The 21862-nt window shown below is 43.6% G+C and overlaps 1 protein-coding gene across 2 annotated transcripts in view; it reads right to left on the minus strand.

Annotated features, from left to right (window-relative positions):
• The window catches only part of GOPC (golgi associated PDZ and coiled-coil motif containing), a 59548-nt gene extending 48553 nt beyond the window's left edge, over positions 1-10995 (minus strand). Inside the window, exon 1 of one of the 2 annotated variants that reach the window (XM_038396608.2) lies at positions 10111-10995. In XM_038396608.2, the coding sequence (XP_038252536.2) occupies positions 10111-10611 (501 nt within the window). In that variant the 5' untranslated portion in view covers positions 10612-10995. The remainder of the gene's footprint in view (positions 1-10110) is intronic. The other variant, XM_038396607.2, reaches the window with a different exon arrangement.
• Between the last annotated feature and the right edge of the window lie 10867 nt (positions 10996-21862).

Here is a 21862-nt window from a genome sequence, read left to right on the forward strand (position 1 = left end):
CTGGAGCACCGGTGGCTGGTGGCGCAGCTGCACCAGGACAGGCAGTCGCGCCGCGCAGCACAGAGCACTGGGTGAGGCCAGGCTCTGCAGCTGCGCTGCCCCAGGAGCTCACTGCTCTGCCGCCCAGAGCATTGTGCCGGCAGAGCAGTGAGCTGAGGCTGCGGGAGAGGGAGGGGAGGGACCAGGGGCTAGCCAGGCCAGGAGCTCAGGGACCGGGCAGGATGGTCCCACGGGCCAGATATGGCCCACAGGCCATAGTTTGCCCACCTCTGACTAAGAGGCTGGAGCCTGGACTGAGCTAACCCTGTGGTGGTAACTGGGCATCACAAGGAGCCTCAACCCAGCTAGACAGGTGCAACACAGACCCCTTTTACAGTAGTACTGTTTCAAACACAACTACATTAAAGTGCATTAGGGAACTTTTAGTACACACCAGCAGAGTCTAAACAGACCAATTAAAGGACAAGACGTTAGTGCGCTTTAGAAATCATACCCCTGTAGTCTGCATTATTGCTCTGTGTAGACAAGCCCTTAGATACAAAGTGTTTCTGGTGTTTACTGGATAAACCCCTTTTCAAATTTTTTGTACTGGGGTGGGTTTTATCAGTGTTTATAGGTTAAAACTGAAAAATCAGAAGCCTTAGCCATATTTTACGTTCTGAAAATCTCATGCTTCAGCTGATCACCTTTAGACACCAGGGAAGGAATTCCCTCTCCCCACATACATGATGTATTCTGGGTTTTTTGTAGTCTTCCTCCTCTGAAGCATCGGAAATTGCCCTGGGCTGAAGGAGAGACACTAGAGGGAGTAGGCTAGTGCTCTGAGGTGGTACTGAGAATTCTTTCAGGTGCTTTGCTGGTGGGCCTTGCTCATATGCTCAGGGTTTAATGGACTGCCATATTTAGGTCAAAGGAATTTTCCCACAGGTCAGATTGCCAGGATGTTTGGGAATTTTTGTCTTCCTTTGTAGCATGGGGCATTGATCACTTGCTAGGATCATCTGGCTGTATCTCACTAACTCAACTCCTTGCCAGTGTAAGAGCCTCAGGCACTGGTGCATCTCAGTCCTTTCTGTTCTCTGTCTGTGGCAATAGTTTAGGCTCCTGAGGACTGTAATATTTCGATCTAATTTTGGTTGTTGGGCATGGCATAGGGGTGGCTGGGTTCTGTGTAGTGGCCTGTGATGTACAGGAGGTCAGCACAGATGATCTGGTGATATCTTCTGGTCTTAAACTCTGAAAAGAGATATGAATTGCATACAGCCCAAATCCTGACCCCATTATGCAGATCAAGCAGCAATGTTGTAAGTTGGAGAGTTCCTCCAGGGAATGAATCCTTCCCTTCCCCATTCTAGTGCACGCTACAATAGAGGAACTGTTCTGTGCCTTCTATTTCAGTATTACACAGGGCTTGCACAACAAAAAGCAATACAAATTGTATAGCCTCCACATCTCTATTTATATCACACATTTTGTTATGGTTGCGATTTTTTTTTTGAAGGGAGGAGTGCTGGTTAACCTATTTTTTTCTTCAAAAGAACTACTGTAATTTAGAAAGAATATGGTTATTAGTATGGGCTCAACTTGAAGACAAAGTGCAAAATAAATTCAACGCATAGCCTGACTTGAAAAAAAAAAATATACTTCCTACTAGTCTGAGGCCTACACTTACCTACCAAAGGCAGATACAAGAAACGAGTGTGGTCAGACTCCACTAAACAACACCCTGAGGCAATGTGTTCATGAGAAGCATAGCCCCAAAGATGCTGGAATTTTTAGTGTACCTGGTCTGCCTGAAGGCTTCATCTTTGGATCAGCCGCTGGCTAATAGTTACCTGATAAATTTCAGAGAGTCACCTTCCTCTACCTGCTGGAAGAGAGAGAACTCTTTTGTCTCCATATTCTTCCACCAGAGTCCCTGAGGATCTAAGAGGGATCTCCACTACTCTACCCTTCTCCCAAGGCTGCCACAAAAAAGGGACAATGGAAGACACTCTATTCCTTCCTTAGCCTCAAATTATTTGAATCCTCTTTCCTGGTGAATATCTCCAATACCTACCTCTGTTTGCTACCTTCTCAGGCAGTACAGTATCAAAATCAGGGCTTTGGATCGGAGCCCACAGCAGCTCCGGAGCAGTGGAGCTGCAGGTTTTTGCCTGGAGCTGGAGCGGAGCCGAAGCATAGCTCCAAAGCCCTGATCAAAATGACATGATGTGTTCTAAAAAACTGACCAGAGTCTTGTTAATTACACTCCGTTCCTAGCAAAGACAGATGCAGCAGGAGCCACACACAAGCTGTCTGTAGCCTCAGAAAGATAAACACTACACGTTTAAAACAATACCTGGTAAGAACTTTAATTTTTTAAAAAGAAATCTTAAGCTCTCCAACTTGTCAGAGAATGCTTTCCATTTTGCACAGAAATATAAAATTATGAGTGGTGTGGAAAAAGTGAATAGGAAAAGTTACTTACTTGTTCCCATAATATAAGAACTAGGGGACACCAAATGAAATTAATGGGCAGCATATTTAAAACAAATAAAAGGAAGTTCTTCTTCACTCAGCGCACAGTCAACCTGTGGAACTCCTTGCCTGGGGAGGCTGTGAAGGCTAGGACTATAACAGGGTTTAAAAGAGAACTGGATAAATTCCTGGAGGTTAAGTCCATTAATGGCTATTAGCCAGGATGGGTAAGGAATGGTGTCCCTAGCCTCTGTTTGTCAGAGGGTGGAGATGTATGGCAGGAGAGAGATCACTAGATCATTACCTATTAGGTTCACCCCCTCTGGGACACCAGGCATTGGCCACTGTCGGTAGACAGGATACTGGGCTGGCTGGATCTTTGGTCTGACCCAGTATGGCCATTCTTATGTTCTTCTGCTCTTATGTGAATGAGTGAAAGAATTTTTTCAAGCTCTGATTTACATAATATGACATTTATAAATAAACATTTGTGTCCTGATTATCATAACCACATAAAAGAACAGGACAAATTTATTTTACTATGGTGTTTCAGTGATTTCAAACTGTTAAACCATTCAGTTAAAGTTTAACACAGGAGCTCCGCCATTCTTGTAACCCCGACAAGAACATAAAGAACATGTTATGCTGATACAAACAGCTGTATTAAATACAAATATTTTAGACCACCGCAGCTAAATATTAAGGACCTAAATTAATGCTATAAACCAAACAAAAACAAAGAAAGTTGAACTGAATTGTCCCTCAACTTTAAACATTTAAGTAAAAGTTTCATAGAAATTTAGCAGATGGTAGTGAACACACCCCTAACTTCCGACTCACTTTGGTGTAATTTAAATATATTTCCATACACAGTGAAAAATGGTATGTGACAACTAGTACTGATTTGCTTGTTCCTCAGGTCAAGCTGAAAGTCCTGATGAAACATCAGTTGGAGGACTAAAGCAACAAACAGCATCAGCTTTGTCTGTTGTGCTGAAGCCCATTCTGGACACAAGACTTTTTGCAAGTTTGCACTTTTTCCCCCTTGTAGTAAACTAATAACTAACAAGCTAACAATAAATATGAACTTCACAAGGAGTTGTTTTGGTTGGATATAAGTGAGATATCATTTAATATTCATATTTATAATAAATATATTCCATCTCTACTGTTAGACTGGAAATACCTGTTCCTACTGTGAGCTATTATTGTTGTGTTTTTATTTTGTTTAATGTACTGATTGCTACCATTGTTTTGTACATAATTGTAGTTTTACTCTGGACTTGAGTTATCATACTATTTGTACTTATTTATAAAAATACAGTTCAGAATTCCTTTTTAATCAACTGTAACTCTTGTTGGCAATTTCAATATTATGTCTGTATCACAGGAGTATTTTTTCAAGTTGCATATATGTTTTAATTGTATACCAAGAATACTCATACCTTCTAAAAACTTTTATGCTCCTTATTATTGATGTTATTTTAAGACAAAACTTATTTTAAAATAAATTGATGTCATTTATTTTAACTATACAAATTTTATAATTCAGTGAATACAATTTAAAAATAAAACACTAGCACGCTAGCATTTACTCTTTGGAAGTTCAACTTTTCTTTTCTAGTCTTGTCTTTTACACACACTGATTTCTGAAGCACAAGTCAGGTAATCAAAACTTCTTAGACAAAATTCTAGTATTTCAGAAGCACAAGAATATGGATTAAGTGTAGCCAATCCCTTCCTACAAGCCATGAAGATGGATGAGAAATTTATAAATTAAACATGCATACTTCTGATGACCCTTATGAACCTGGATTTATATAGATGATATTTAAGAATTCAGGCATATTGTCACCTCCACTTCCCACATCACAAAATAAGATCACATCCCTGGATATACAGTTAACTAGACCAAATCTGATTCAGTGGATGTTCCAAAAGACTAGATCACATTCAGTACCAACACTTCCATGCCAACATACACGGAGAGCTAGGAGTAAAGCTGAGTGCTGATCTATCTAAAATGGTCTCTTTAAATAATGAGAAAACTTAGAATCACGTTTCAAAAGAATGTATGCTGGCAACATTTTTAGATCTCTTTATTAGGTTGCACTGAAAATACAAAATTAAATATTACTGACATGGTTCCTTGATTTACTGTTAGCTGAATAAGACCCCAAACCTGTAATTTAATCTTAATCTGGACTTCACACTTGTATAGAAACCAGTGGGGCTCTGTATAGATACAGGGTTCCACCTGCATGTTTGTTTTGGGTTTTTTTGGTAAGACAGAAACCTTACTGTTACTTATATATGATTATTTAATGCTCCTGGCCAACTGAGTTAACAAGTTAATTGTATATAAGTATTTAAGATGCTGAGCAGTTATCATAATGGGCCTGATTCAGCAAAGTACTTAAGCCTACGAGAAAACATAGGAGGCTACAGTATTTGTGTGTTTAAAGTTAAACACACACGTGTTTTTGCTGAATTGCAGCCTCTGTTACTTTAAGTACAATTGATTGTCAGAGCACCTTAGAGGTTTTGGTGTGGCCTTTTTAAAGACAGTTTATGGAAGTGCAAGTCACAGTCTCATAGTTAAGGATAAATTCAGTTTTGTACTGGAAGCGCAGGTATTCAAACACTTTGTTACATACAAAGAACAGAGTATAAACTTTAAAATCGCAACATTTACTCTGAGTACAGAATAAATTTTAAGAATTTGTATATAAATCCATTAGCCTAATTAAACAAAGATCCTTTAATAAATGCAACACCCTATCTCAGACCACTTTTTATCCAGAATGATCTTAACAGTGGAACAAGACACATTTAAAACTTCCTATAAGCTAAAATTCACTGAAATTTCATGGATGGACTACAGTAAAATATTGGTTTTTGTTTTGTTTTGTTTTTTTTTAAAAAGTAATGGTCATTTCCCCCAGTTATTTTTCACAACAATTTCTTCTTCAGAAGAGACTGATAAATAATGTACTATAGGGAATTTCTTGAACTATTTCAAAATGGCTGTCATCTCCTATTGTTCTCAGTGGGCCTGAGGCCCCCGCATTCACAGTCAAGATGCCCTCTTTCAAAATCACCACCATTGTCCATTTTTCTCAATAAGAGTGAAGCCAAGATGACTTCCAGAAAGATTGTAGCAATAGGAGGCTTACTTAATCTGCTTAACCTGAACTCTACCCTGTACTGATATGAAGAAAAACAATGAAAACAAATCTAATATGCCTTTACAAATCAGATTAAACTAATGTGGGATTACAGACACTATTATGGACTAATCGTAACTATATACCTATTGTATGTTGTCACTACAGGGAAGAGTTAAGGTTGTCTGGGTGTCTTAACTGTGCATCTCCATTTGGATTTCTTTTAAATGTAATCATAACCTGAATTTCCTGGGTCTGTAATACCTATTTTACTACAACATCCCTGGAATGTTTTTTATCCTTAAATTACTGACTGACTATCTTAAAGTTTTATATTGCTGCCATTCACTATACTAATATCTAAGTGCTGACAATATACAAACATTTTTAAAGTACCAAACTCCTTAGAGCAGGAGTGTCCAATCCATGGTCCACAAAGCACTAAACTGTGGCCCTCAAGGGCAACTTCCTTTACAAGAAAATGAGTATTTAATTTGCCGAACAAACCAAGATCTTACACTCAATTCAACAGCACTTCTCTATTTGCCTGTCTGCAATGCAATAACACGACCACTATAGCTCTACAGCGGAGTTCTGATTTAAAACAAACAAAAAAACAGAAGAAAAGAACATGATACAGGCATTAGTTATTTATTTGCTTATACTCTTCAAAATAGTATGTAAATAGACTACTGACCTGTGTTTAAGATGCAATGCTAAAATACTGACATTTCAAGAGAATTTTAAAAAATAAATACATTTAGAAATGCTTTGAAAACCCTTTTGGAAAGTAGCACTTTGGCACCACTACTAGCACCTTCTACCTTCACAGAGCAACCCTTTCTATACAGTTGGTCCACAGTCCTGCAAACACTTCTGCACATATATACCTTTATACAGACACTATGGTGATGGGCACAGACAAAAATATAAACAAACAGTCTCATCAAACACAATTAGACAACTCGCATACAAGTATCTACCAAATTGGGGGACCTTCGTTTCAGATAATCAGTAGTACTTCAATGTCAAAACATTACTCTCATCCAGATAAAAACAAAATTCATGATTTGTTTTCTGATACTGCTAACAGCTTATGTAAAAAATAAGATGACAGTTGAAACAAGTGACCTGAGTAAATGTTAAAGGCAGTGTTGCTGTAGCTATAATGGTCCCAGGGTATTAGAGAGAGACGGTGGGTGAGATAATATCTTTTATTGGACCAACTTCTGTTGGTGAGAGAGACAAGCTTTCAAAACAGCTCTGCCTACAAGCTCGAAAACTTGTCTCTCTCACCAACAGAAGTTGGTCCAATAAAAGACATCATCTCACCCACCTTGTCCCTCTGAGTAAATGTTCGTACCCTCACCAACAGAGTTTCCCTGCAGTTTCATGACCCTAATGAAGGCTTCAAACTAAAATATGACCTGGAGGATGGTGTGGATTGCACTCTCAGCAAATTTGCGGATGATACTAAACTGGGAGGAGTGGTAGATACGCTGGAGGGGAGGGATAGGATACAGAAGGACCTAGACAAATTGGAGGATTGGGCCAAAAGAAATCTAATGAGGTTCAATAAGGATAAATGCAGGGTCCTGCACTTAGGATGGAAGAATCCAATGCACCGCTACAGACTAGGGACCGAATGGCTCGGCAGCAGTTCTGCGGAAAAGGACCTAGGGGTGACAGTGGACGAGAAGCTGGATATGAGTCAGCAGTGTGCCCTTGTTGCCAAGAAGGCCAATGGCATTTTGGGATGTATAAGTAGGGGCATAGCGAGCAGATCGAGGGACGTGATCGTTCCCCTCTATTCGACACTGGTGAGGCCTCATCTGGAGTACTGTGTCCAGTTTTGGGCCCCACACTACAGGAAGGATGTGGATAAATTGGAAAGAGTACAGCGAAGGGCAACAAAAATGATTAGGGGTCTAGAGCACATGACTTATGAGGAGAGGCTGAGGGAGCTGGGATTGTTTAGTCTGCAGAAGAGAAGAATGAGGGGGGATTTGATAGCTGCTTTCAACTACCTGAAAGGGGGTTTCAAAGAGGATGGCTCTAGACTGTTCTCAATGGTAGCAGATGACAGAACGAGGAGTAATGGTCTCAAGTTGCAATGGGGGAGGTTTAGATTGGATATTAGGAAAAACTTTTTCACTAAGAGGGTGGTGAAACACTGGAATGCGTTACCTAGGGAGGTGGTAGAATCTCCTTCCTTAGAGGTTTTTAAGGTCAGGCTTGACAAAGCCCTGGCTGGGATGATTTAACTGGGACTTGGTCCTGCTTTGAGCAGGGGGTTGGACTAGATGACCTTCTGGGGTCCCTTCCAACCCTGATATTCTATGATTCTATGATTCTATGCAGGTGCTTTTAAATCCTTGTAGCCAGTTACTAGGTAATGGTTGTCATTTTAATTACTATATAAAATAGAGTAACATGAATTTTAAACTGCAGTGAGTCGACTGATCATGTTTCAAGTACCAATATTGACCCAGGTGAGTTGTTTCAAAATTTGTAACTGTATACTTCATGTTGAGCACCAGGTCTTTTGATTAAAGGTCTGTAATAAAGACAAAGAACTTATTCTCATCATAGCTTGTAACTGTATCATAAGCGCCTTCAAATAAGCAATTTCCATTTCAAATATATGCCTCTAAAACTTAAGGTTTCTCAAAACGGTTATCATGAAAACTACAATGCACAAGATAATCATTTAAACGGATAAAAGATAAAGACCAAAAACACCCCTGCATATATCAAATATGTATTAAAAGTAATTGCTCAATGGAAAATTATTTCACTAACATGAAGAAGCTTATCCTCACTTTTCAAGCACTCACTCCCAGAGATGAGGTGTGTGTATGTGGGGGGCAGGCATGCAGGGTTATGGTGTACACCTAGATTTCTGTCAGGGTTTATATGCCCTGCCATGAACCCCAATATATACCACCAGAACCTTTAAATCAGAGGTTTTCAAACTGAAAGCTGTGGAGGAACATTCAGGGGGAGGAGGAGGGGGAGGATACACAGCATCACCTGGCAGCTCAGCCTCACATGTTCAGGAGGGAGCACTACCTCCACCCCTTGATTCACCTCTTTTGTCTGGGGTTGGAGGGGGGGAGTGCAACCAAAAATTGTAACTTAAATTGGGGCGAGGGGGGCTCAGCTCAAAAAATTTGAAAACCATTGCTTTAAATTGTACCCCCACTATCAAGAGCATTGTCTCTGCTCACTCCACAATTCCAATATCACCTTCAGTCTTCATTGCTTCTTATAGCCTGTCTAAGTCCCACTCCATATGCTCCATTGAAGCATCTCTCTCAAATGTTCCCTTTTTCTCTTCCCTCATTCAAGATTTAATGCTTGTTTTTCCCAGTAATTATACATGGAACAACTTTCCAAATCAATATTTGCCATGCATCTTCCTTCCTCTTCAAATAGCTCATAAATCGCACCTGTTTCACAGGGTACAATAAAACGGAATAGTACTTCCATCACATGCTATCCATATTGATTTTGTCTATTGTAACTACTCAGTAAACCACCATATTATGACTATATACATTAAATTTGTCAAGCAGGAACCTTGTCATATCGAATGTACAGCAACATGCACATAAATAATACCATAAACATCAGTCTGGAAAGCACTCCTGTGAAATCCAAGATAACTTTGCTCATTACAAACGAATGTGATCCACTGAATTAATTTGTACTCTACTTTGAAATATTTTCCATCTCGGCTATTGTGTTATTAATACTCAAGGGATATTTTGCACACCCATATCTTGCTGCCAGGAAGAAACGGGATTAAAACCAAGGCCAAGGTACTTTCTTCCCACAGTCAACTATTTCTGCAATAGGCCACGCTGTAGCTTAATCGTAAGGGGGTGATCACATTAAAGACAATTTAATTTACTTATGAATCATTCAGAGAAATGAGAGAGTTACAGTTGGTGGTCAATTTAACTACCCATCCAGGTTCTTACACAGTGCACATCACCATAATATCTGAGTGCCTCGAGTTTTTAAAACATACCTACAGAAGGAAGTGGGGGGGAGTAACAGTGCTTTTTTGGTGACAGATTCTTGAATGTGTTCATCTGGTTAGGTGGCTTTTTGGTTTTTGAGTTGTGAAAAAAAATATTCTAAGAAAGCTACGCTGAAGTCGCGTGTTTTTGTACTAGTCCATGGACTAATTAGACTAGCAGCCCACAGCTGTCATGGGAAGCAAAGCTACAGCTGAGGCGAGCAAGAGGCGTCCCAAGTGCAAGGAGGACTTTGAACAGCAGAACAGACACCCTGAATCCCCGTCTATCCAATGGGAGGCTAGTGCAGCAATCAGAGCACGGGGGAAAAGTCCCCCTCAGTCCGTCAAGCCCTTTTACTTCCCACTTCCCCCAACAATTCAACCCCCGGCCCCGCAGCTCCACCCCCCTTCATGCCCCATCTTTTTCACGTCCCCAGCCCTCCGCCCCGCCCTCACCTCCAGCTTGTGGTTGATCTGGGACACGGTCTGCGCCTTGTGGCAGAGCTGGGCGAAGCAGGAGCTGAGGCTGGTCATTTTTTGCCGCCCCTCGTAGGTGATGTCCGCTTGGTCGGGGTCGATCTCCCCCAGCAGCAAGTCCACGTCCACGAAGGCCTTATCGAACTCCTTCTCCAGCACCTCCAGCCAGCGGAACATCGACACCCCCCCGCCCGGGCAGGAGGAAGCGGCGGCGGCGACGCCCCCGCCACAGGCCCCGGAGCCTGAGCCGCACGAACCAGCCCCCATACCAGACATGTTGACACCCCCTCCCCCGCGGCCTGCGAGGCACCCCGTGCGCGCGCGCGCCCCTCGCCTCAACGCCCGCGCCGTACCCAACACACACCGGAGCGCGCGCGCGCGCGCGCCCGCCCGCCCCTCAACGCCCGCAGGACGCGGCGGCAGGACCCTCCGCTCTGGTGACAGTGGCTGTGAGAGGAGCGACGCGTCGCTCCAGCGCATGCGCTAGAATGCGGAGACAGGTTGCGAGGCGGCGCGCCGTCGGTGGACTGAGATCGTCGATTGACTTGTGCTGCCTGCCACAACTGAGACCGCATCTCAGGGAGCATAGCCGATCCCCACATCAGCGATCTCAGCGCCGTTGCGCCACTCACACTGCGCAGGCGCAGTCTGCTACGCGCGCTGTTCAGACTGCGCCGGGAGGGTGGCGCTCGTCGCCCCCTGACCCTTCTCCACCCCTTCGCTGCAGGCGGCCCCAGACCTTGCCCACCGCAGAGCTGCGGCGCTAGGGGGCTTCCCCGGAGCCCGCAGGCCCAGAGTCGTCGGTGTCGGTCAGAGGCCGGGTTGGTGCTTAGACAACGGCCCGCGGAAGCCGCGGCTGACCCGCCCCAGCGGCCACTGCCTCGCGCTCGCGGGACGTCAGCGCCTGGGCGGCCGCGCTTGCTGCTGACACCTCCCCCCCCCCCCGGCCCTGCGGCCACCAGCACCCGTTGTGGCATCTGCTGGGGCCAGTAGCCAAGCGGCCCGTCTCATTGTGCCCCCTGCTGGGCCCGCGCAGGGAAAGCAGCCAGGGGGAGGGGCAGTATGGGTCCTGGGCTCCTCTCCACCCCCAGCGAGCGAGCCTCTCAAACATTTGAATCCAGTCAGTCCCCCCAGCTCTGGCAACCCCAGCCGGCCCCGTCTTCCCCCACGAAGTCCTTCCTGGCCACCTCCAGTTTTCTGCAGATCGTGACCCCAAAGGACCCCAGCCTTTCCCCCTCGACGCCCCCCAGAAAACTAGCTGGCCCTAGCTTCTCCCCCAAAAATCCAACTTCCCTTAAATACTCCTCCCATTGCTCCCCCCATCTCCACTCTGCCAGTTCCCAGACACCCCCCATCTTCCGCACAAACCCAGCTTCCTCCCCACACACCTTCGCTGGTGCCCTTCAGCATACGCCCACCTGTCACAGCTGACAAATTTTGTGCAGCTCCATGTCCTGCCCTTACCACTGATTCAGGGAGAGTGCGTTGACTTTAAGATGAAGCCAGGGCTATGGTCATATACTAATTACTTGTAAATGTGCAATTTACTTAATGAGCCATTTCACGTATTTGTAAGTTGCATAAAATGTCACACCTGGAACACAACACTTGCCAGTTATGCCTTTTCTGTACCTCCGTTTCCACATTTGTAAAATATTCTGATTAATAATTATCTCATAGGAGGAATTAATGTTTGTAAAGTATTTTGAGATCCTTGGATAAATGCTGCTGAAGAAGAGCAAATGCTTAGTATTATAATGTTATTGTTTGGTAATTACCAATTGCGAACAACCAGCCAATTCAAAGACCTAATTCTGCCATCCATATTCAGGCAAAACTTGACTTCAATAGGGACTTTTTTTTTGCCAAGTGCAGACTCCACAACCAGGTTCCTGATCTAAAGGGAGAATTTTGGTTTTGGAAGGACTGAAGATCCGGTCCCAGATGAGGACTTTGATATTCAAATGCTGCCATCTGTTGGTGGCCAGAACTAAAGGCATGTATTGCAACTATTTTCAGAACTGAGATTTAAGATATAGTCAGTCTCTGAACTGTAATTAAAGTAAATCCAATGCGCGCGGGGGGGGGGGGGGAAGGAGGGAAAGGGGGCAATTATTCCATTGATTCAAAAATTGATATCTTTTCCCCCCTTGCTAATGTAAGGGTGAGACTTCCCACTGTTGTCCTTTTTTGTAAACAACTGGACAATAAAGAATTTAAAAGAAATAAAACTGACTTCTGGTGCACCCTAGCCAAACATAGATCTCTGCAGAGAAAATTAACTTATCATTGCATTTGATTCTTGTGCTACTTCTCATTTTTAGAATTCCTCCAAATTTTGCTTTTTGTTTTCCCAGAATGAGACGTGTATTGGTGAGAAATTTGATTTTGAAAAAATACTGTATTTACTGTGAGTCTTCATCCATAAATAAACCTGAGCATAAAAAAAATCTGTTTTTTATTAATAGAATACGTTTTAAAGGGGAGAATGTTTCTCTTTTCTCTCCCAGATAGGTTTGATTAAGACAATTCTGTCTTAATCCCAACAATCAAGGATGAAAATAATCATTAGATTCTCCCATGAGTCAGCTTTATGGTGTAGTGGAAACTCCACTCTGAGTCAAAGCTTTCCTACTGTAAATTGCATTCATAAGAGCACCTTGCCATGGTAAGCCAAAGACTATTCTAGTTCCACTAAACTGTTCACACGTCAGAATCTGAGTTATACATGTTCACTTGAATAATTGTTAGATTAATTAATTTTGCCATTTTCTCTTCTAACAGCAGAGAGAGGATAACTATATAGAGAATATGAAGCGTAGTTGTAGCCGTGTCAGTCCCAGGATATTAGAGAGACAAGGTGGGTGAGGTAATATCTTTTATGGGATCTTTTATTTGTTAGTGAGAGAGAGAGAAGCTTTCGAGCTACACAGAGACCTGAAGAAGAGCTCTGTTCATTCAGTAAAAGATATTACCTCACCCACCTTATATCTTTAAATAGAGAATACATGCTTTACTGCTGTCTATAACCCTAGCAGGTGAATGCTAAGTTGTTCCTGCCTCCCATTCCCCTTCCTAGATTCCAGGACACTAGAGTGGTTAAATGACATATTGGCTCAGCACTTGCTATAGCACTGTTTTGGGGATGTGTGTTCATTGAAAAATCCACAGAAGAAATGTGGGGAAAAGCTCCAAGTGTATTTTTCTGAAATTTCACAAGAGTGTATAAACTCCACACCAGGCTAGAACTGGCGGAGTTTACTGGTCTGGTGGTACTGCATGTGGCTCCACCCTGCAAAACCTGCCAGAAACGTCAAACCTGGAGGAAGGGCTATCTAGCCAAAAGAAATAATCTGGAGGGTGACAGAAAATAAAAGGGGGTAAATAGGCCTCACAAAGTTGGCCGCACTTGTAAAAGCGGAGATCTTTTTCTTTTTTTAAGTTTAGATGAAACTGGGCCCAATGAACCTAGGAATTCCTGCCTAGGAGGAAGGAAGGAAAAAGTCAGGCTATTTACACAACTCATCCACTTGATAAATTGAACAAATGGCCAGTCTTCTATGAGGAAGGAAAAGCCAATAGGCTACCTGGTTGCAGCTGGTGCTCTCCCACCCCAGCTCTCCACACACACTCTAACTGGAGTTTACAAACTATTTGGAAATCTCATGAAGGAGAGAGTCTTCATACCTCACTGAGGGAAAGACAAAATAGAGGAAAGAGATCATTTTTGGTTTCTCTGAACATGACTCTAGTCCATGCCTGCCTGGGAGTGTATATGGGGAGAGGAAGTGTGGCGTTTTTTGATAACTGTATTTGGAATATTATTCTGATCAAAGAGTTGTTTTTCTTATCTGTGCTCTGTGATGTATCTTCTGTTTGCCTTGTGTTGGAGACACTTGGTTTTATCATTCCATATGACTCCCAGACGGTGAAGAGCTCTGTATTAGTGCGAAAGCTAGTCTCGCTCAATACTAGAACCCACCTTATCCCTTTAGTTCTTTCTTTAGTTATTGTTCAGGGATTGTTGCACTGGGCATAGGGAATTGGTGTTTCTCACCCATCTTATTCTCCTCTGTTAAAGTCTTCAGTCTTCTGAGTGTCCTTCTTGCTTGCAGCATAGGTGGGGGCAGGAGAAAGGCCCAGCATGTGGCCACTGTATTCTGTTTTATACCTTTAGTCTATGTGCTTCGAGAACACAAGTCCAGGCATATATGGTGGGCATTGCTGAGTCCCCAAGCAAGCCTGAGCAATTCCCCTGGTGAATCATTGCATTGTAGCTCCCTTGCTGGACAATGGCTGGTGATTACTATTCAGCATCCCCCTGGGTGTTGGTTACCTCCCTTGTCATTGTCTCTGGAGAGCTAGTGTCTGAGTACTTCCCAAACCCACAGCATATTTTCGTGGCAATCATACAACACATTCTCATAACTTATATACACTAATGATATACATATTTAGATAGAACAAAAAGAAAAGGAGTACTTGTGGCACCTTAGAGACTAATGCATCCGATGAAGTGAGCTGTAGCTCACGAAAGCTTATGCTCTAATAAATTTGTTAGTCTCTAAGGTGCCACAAGTACTCCTTTTCTTTTTGCGAATACAGACTAACATGGCTGCTACTCTGAAACCTTAGATAGAACAGTGACTTTCAGCCAATCATAACCTTTTCCCTGATACCTCACATGGCACACTTTATATTCAATATCACAATTATATACAAATGAGGAATATGGGGGTTACAAGACGCTCCCCCAAGGTATAATATGTCACAATCTGCTCAATGTGCAATGTCAGTCAAAAAAGCTAACAGAATGTTATGAACCATTAGGAAAGGGATAGATAATAGGACAAAAATATCATAATGCCACTATATGGATTCATGGTATGCACACAACTTGAATACGGTGTGCAGTTCTGGTTCCCCATCTCAGAAAAGATACTGGAATTGGAAAAGTCACCAAGAGAGCAAAAAAAACATCATTAAGGATATGGAACAATTTCCATATGAGGAGAGATTAAAAAGACTGAGACTGTTCAGCTTTAAAAAGAGATGACTAAGGGGCAGGAGTATGATAGAGATCTATAAAGTTATGAACGGTGTGGTGAATGTGAATAAGGAAGTCTTATTTACCCCTTCTATTAACGCAAGAACCAGGGGTCACCCAAAGAAATTAATAGGCAGCAAAACACACATAAGGCAATATTTCTTCACACAATACATCAACCTGTGGAGTTTGTTGCAAGGGAATGCTGTGAAGGATAAAAGTGGGTTAAAAAAAAGAATTAGACATGTTCATGGGGGGTAAGTACATAAATGGTTATTAGCCAAGATGGTCATAAAACACAACCTTATTGTCTGGATGTCCCTAAACCTCTAACTGCCAGAAGCTGGGACTGGATGATGGGATGGATCACTCAGTAATTGCCCTGTTCTGTTCATTCTCTCTGAAGCAACTGACACCAGTCACTGTCACAAGACAGGATATGGGCTAGATGGACCATTGGTCTGGTCCAGTAAGGCCGTTCTTATGTGCTTATGAGTTGGTTCAACCAAGCCCTGTCCACTTAAGGTGCCCCAAAGTCATCACTCTCAGCAAATTGTACAGAATCATTTCAGAGTAGCAGCTGTGTTTGTCTGTATCCGCAAAAAGAACAGGAGTACTTATGGCACCTTAGAGACTAACAAATTTATTAGAGCATAAGCTTTCGTGAGCTACAGCTCACTTCATTGGATGCTTATGTTCTAATAAATTTGTTAGTCTCTAAGGTGCCACAAGTACTCCTTTTCTTTTTACAGAATCATTATCATTTCTTTTCTTGCACGCTCTGCATACAAATGACATCAGCTGTTCATTGGCCCTTTATCTTGTGTGATTTAATCAGCCGTGAAATAGTTGGCAATGTTGACAATTAAGTCATTAAGCTTCAGAGTCAGTCGACAAAGGCTTCCTGAAGAATTGGGGAAAAATAAATTCCGTCCCATTAAGGACTAGGTGCCACAGTCCTTCCCCAAGGATCTTCAGGGCTGTCAGTAAATTCCATAACACATTTTTTTGTGATTTTCAAAACTCACCTACCCCCAGTAACACTTTGTAGCACTGAAACAAACATGCAAATTAAGGACCCAATCACCCACTATTGCTTTATGCAATGTCTGGAACACCCCTTCTGATATCACAATGTTAGCAAGAGGCCTGCAAGACTGTTACTGCAAACCACTGGAAGGTACATAATTCAGGTAACTTGCTGTTTATTATTCAGATTGACTGCATCTTAATTTAGTGTTGAAGGGCAATCCACAGCACACTTCCTGCTACTAAGACCTGTCCATACTTGGAGCAAAAACTGACATCTACAAGCACTTTCTAAGCAACACTATGCTTAACAACTGTTTTTGACTCAGAGCCAACACTGTTTTAGCATGGTTTCAGCTTATAACACTATAAAAGGTTCTAAGATAAGGCTCAGCCTTAACACAAATTAGTTTTACAACAAGACCTCCCAGCAGCATTCAAATAATCATTCAGACAGCAACTCTGCCAACCAGATGTAAGCAGGGGAGTGTCAGGGCAGTTCACAGTCTGTTCCTTGTAAGTCCCAGGCCTCCTTCTCAGACTCTGGCTGTACTGCAGGGATGCTGTGGGTTGGACACTCGTTCTGGTGGTGGCCACAGGCTCTAGATGGCAGGGCCCTTCTTCCCAGCGTTGCCCCCACCCTGTCGGGGTTACCAATCCTTCTTTGAGTCTGGCCTGCAGAGCCTCCTGGCTGAGGTGTCTCCCTGTGTTGGGCCCACTGCCCAGGGTACCCCCTCACTCTCCCCAGCTGCTCATGACACCCGGCTCCAGACTGCTCCAGTCCCAGTCCCAGTCCCAGTCCCAGTCCCAGCTCCAACACCACTCTGTCTTAGCTCCAGCTCCACTTTACCTTACCACGGCTGCTGCTCTGCTTCCAGCTCCCTGGGCTGCTTCTCTGGCCGCTACAGCTCTGCTCCCAGGACAGGTCTGCTCTGTAGGCTGCTTCTGTGACTCTGCTCCCAGCACTGACCTGCTTCATGGGCTGCTTTTCTGGCCCCTCTGACTCTGGTTGCTGCAGCTCTCCTCCCAGGGCAAGTCTGCTCTCTCTGGGCTGTGCCTCTGGCTTTGGGGCTGCAGCTCTGCTGCCAGGGCAGGGTCTGCTCCCCCCCAAAGCAATACAACTACTATATTCACCAAAACTTTGTTGAATGAGTTGCCCCCACCACTGGTGCTGTCAGCAGTGTTCTAACACAGTATTTAAATAGAGTTGCAACAGTAGAGTGGCTACAAACTGTTCTACAACTCTATTTGACTGAAGCCAAACTGGTTTGAAATGCTCCTGTATGCCCTGTGGGAATTGAGACTAACTGAGTTCATGTCTGAGCTCCATCCAAACAACTGCATGAGGCATATAATGCTGGCTGCAATTTCTGCAGGGGAAAGTCTGATGGAGAATCAAAGCATTTAATTGTGTCCAACTAGTAAAATGTCATTATGTTAAATTTGGTCAGTTACATGACAACATTAGTCTATCCATTTGAATTAGGGTTTCAATTTTCTTTCTTAGCCTTGATTTAAAACAGATTTCAGTAAATGTCACAGTGGAAAAATATATGTGGAATTACATTCCTTTCTGCTATATCTGTTTAAAGAAAAAAGGCCAAAATAATGCCTCCGACCCAGGCGTTAGAACTTCATGCTAACATACCTTTATCTTGCATTTAAAGATATCAGCTTATCTTGGCAACTGGCAAGGAGGTTTCTCATACTTACTGTGTAAAATACCTATAGTAAACATTGTCTTTAAATTCACACAACTCAGTATAACTACCGGCCTGTCTGTCCCTTTATAGAGTATCACCTGTTCTTGAATTTGGATGATCTTTTCCCTTTTGCTGCGGGTTTGGCTTGGCTTTATCTTACAACTGCATTATCTGCAATGGTGTCAGAGTTTATCGGTCATTAATTTTACTTCTTTCATCCCTTGTCAGTGCTACATTTATTTCTCATGTCATCAGACTTCAGAGGTCAAACAAGGTTTCCCTTTTGCTCTTCCTGCTCCCAAAGCATTCTCACAGATTATTCCTTCACTTAGGAAGTTAAATGTGTTTGTATTAGTATCAGACTGTGGTATTAAACCATAGGTATGTGCTTTGCTGAACTGAAAATAATTGGAATAGGGTGGGATCTACAAAGGTACTTTGGTAAAGGTAAAGCTCAGCTTTCGGCACCTAAGTCTTGGGTTTAGGCTCATAAATCCCAGTTTTGGCTCCACTGAAATCCGCAAAACTCCCACTGAACCATGTAGGTGCCTAAACTCACTCAGTGCCCAAGTTTTCAGGGTAAATGTTCCCCTGATACCTACATTTCTGCCTCTGAGCATGCATACTGCTGCCTCCTTCTAGACTCTGGACACCTATCTCCCACCTACACTCCAGAGAGAATCATGAAACAGCAGATAGGTGTTCAGCTGCTCATCTTGTGTGTGGGGTCCAATCCAACAGATGCCCTTTGAGCACGCCCCTGGATTGGGTCCTATTCAAAATCTTGCCAGAGGTGGTGGCCCACCTTATAACTTGTAGCCCAGTGGTTAGAGCACTTGCCTGGAATGTGGAGACTCAGGTTTAATTCCCCTCCCTCTGGTAGAGAGAGAGAAAGGATTTGAGAAGGGGTCTCCCACCTCTTAGGAGAGTACTTTAATTATTGAGTTATGGGATAGTCTGATGTGAATCACATCACCCTCAGTCTTTCTTTTGAAGCTGTTCCACTGTGGATAAATAATGAAAGAGTGATTGGATCAGGGGGACTGGACCCAGGGTCTTCCATTTCCCATGTGGGTGCCCTAACAACTGAACTATAGAATCATTCTCTCTCTCTCTCATAGATTCATAGATACTAAGGTCAGAAGGGAGCATTCTGATCATCTAGTCTGACCTCCTGCACAGTGCAGGCCACAGAATCTCACCCACCCACTCCTATGAAAAACCTCACCCATGTCTGAGCTATTGAAGTCCTTAAATCATGGTTTAAAGACTTCAAGGAGCAGAGAAGCCTCCCTCCAGTCAACCATGCCCCATGCTACAGAGGAAGGCGAAAAACCTCCAGGGCCTCTCCAATCTGCCCTGGAGGAAAATTCCTTCCCGACCCCAAATATGGCAATCAGCTAAACCTGAGCATATGGGCAAGATTCACCAGCCAGATACTACAGAAAATTCTTTCCTGGGTAACTCAGATCCCATCCATCTAATATCCCATCTCAGGGGATTTGGCCTATTTACCCTGAATATTTAAAGATCAATTACTTACCAAAATCCCATTATCCCATCATACCATCTCCTCCATAAACTTATCAAGTAGAATCTTAAAACCAGATAGATCTTTTGCCCCCACTGCTTCTCTTGGAAGGCTATTCCAAAACTTCACTCCTCTGATGGTTAAAAACCTTCGTCTGATTTCAAGTCTAAACTTCCTGGTCGCCAGTTTATACCCATTTGTTCTTGTGTCCACATTGGTACTGAGCTTAAATAATTCCTCTCCCTCTCCTGTATTTATCCCTCTGATATATTTATAGAGAGCAATCATATCTCCCCTCAACCTTCTTTTAGTTAGGCTAAACAAGCCAAGCTCCTTAAGTCTCCTTTCATAAGACAAGTTTTCCATTCCTCGGATCATCCTAGTAGCCCTTCTCTGTACCTGCTCCAGCTTGAATTCATCCTTTTTAAACATGGGAGACCAGAACTGCACACAGCATTCTAGGTGAGGTCTCACCAGTGCCTTGTATAACGGTACTAAAACCTCCTTATCCCTACTGGAAATGCCTCTCCTGATGCATCCCAAAACAGCATTAGCTTTTTTCACAGCCATATCACATTGGCAGCTCATAGTCATCCTATGATCAACCAATATTCCAAGGTCCTTCTCCTCTTCCGTTACTTCTAATTGATGCGTCCCCAATTTCTAACTAAAATTCTTGTTATTAATCCCTATATGCATAACCTTACACTTCTCACTATTAAATTTCATCCTATTACTATTACTCCAGTTTACAAGGTCATCCAGATCCTCCTGTATAATATCCCGATTCTTCTCCGAATTGGCAATACCTCCCAGCTTTGTATCATCTGCAAACTTTATTAGCACACTCCCACTTTTTGTGCCAAGGTCAGTAATAAAAAGATTAAATAAGATTGGTCCCAAAACCGATCCCTGAGGAAATCCACTGGTAACCTCCCTCCAACCTGACAGTTCGCCTTTCAGTAGGACCCATTGCAGTCTCCCCTTTCTCTCTCTCTCTCTTTTTTTGTACTTTGTGTTAGATGGAATCCTGTGGGTGAGAGAGAATGGGATATCAAAAGGAGATGAAGAACTTGTACCTTTCATCAACTGTGGGATTGGCAGCGTAAAGGTGTGTGTGTTACTTCAGCACTGCTGAAAGAGGGCAGAATTAAGGTTGCATGGCATGGGTAGCATGTGAGTCATCCATTTGGGGAGGCTAGCCCCACCCCACCCTTCTGCCCGAGGCCCTGCCACCCTTCCGCCTCCCCTCCTCCCCTACTAAAGCCCCAAGGGCCCTCACCCACCGCCCCAGTCCCGCCCCGAGCACAGGGTGGCCAGCCCTAGCACCCCCCAGCACAGGGCACTGCGGCCCCAGCCCTGGAGTGCTGGGCAGCCCTAATGCTGGGTGACCTAAGCACCAGGCGGACAGCCCCAGAGCTCCCAGCCCTGAAGTGCCTGGTGGCACGTTCCCAGTGCCTGGGGGCTCCCCCCAGTGCTGGGCAGCCCCAGCTGCCCCAAGTTCTAGTTGCAGGCTGGCCTGCCCTAGCCCCAGCCCATTTCCAGGAAGAGGAGCAGCCTGCCTGGCCTGGAGCCAAGGGAGAAGCAGCAAGCAGGAGGGGGCCTCAGGGCAGAGCATGGGCAGGGCTACATGGGGCTGTCTGGGGAAGCTTAAGGCCTGTGATACCTGCCTCCCATGTTGCATGGACAAACTTAACTACATTTCTTGGTTTTCAGACGTTTGAGTTTTACTCAACTCAGCATTCTGCAAGAGGGCGACATACTGTCAAGCAACCTTAACTCTATGTTAATTTAGATTTTTTTTGTACGTACTATGTCCCATAATTTGCATACAGAGCCAGCCAACACCACCTCACATGCACGCCATACACCAGCTTTGCCTCACCAGCCCCAATTCTGCACTCCTCCCCAGCCATGCCCCTGACCCATTCACTGAGTTCCCCCTCCACCTGGCCCCCCTCTCTTCTACTTTATCCAACCTCCACCACCCCCGGCAAACAGGGAACACATCTCCCTGAATACTTCACTCCCTGGTATACAAACATTTCTATTTCTGTTACTTCCCCTTCCATCTGATCGCCCCTTCCCATAACCTGACTGACATGCAGTACCTGGAGCAAAGGCCAATTATGTTACAGTGAAACAGTGTTTCTGGTTGTGTTTTAGAATAGGTGGGAATGTAGAGTGTGTAGCAGAAATCACAGACAGGGTTTCTGTTTCAAAATATTGAGTGTTTTGTGTTTGACAGAAAGATCCTCTGCCCCCTGTCCAATAGATACACCCCATCTCCGAGAAACAGTGAGGCATCAGAGTTTATAATGTTTCTATGGTATACAGTACACATTTTTTGGTCAGCCATGAACCTCCAGTTTCCCAAAGAATGTTCTTCCAACACATATTAATAACTTTTATATTCTTGCT

The sequence above is a fragment of the Dermochelys coriacea genome, chromosome 3 (assembly GCF_009764565.3).
Source record: "Dermochelys coriacea isolate rDerCor1 chromosome 3, rDerCor1.pri.v4, whole genome shotgun sequence".
Taxonomy (NCBI): Eukaryota; Metazoa; Chordata; order Testudines; family Dermochelyidae; genus Dermochelys; species Dermochelys coriacea.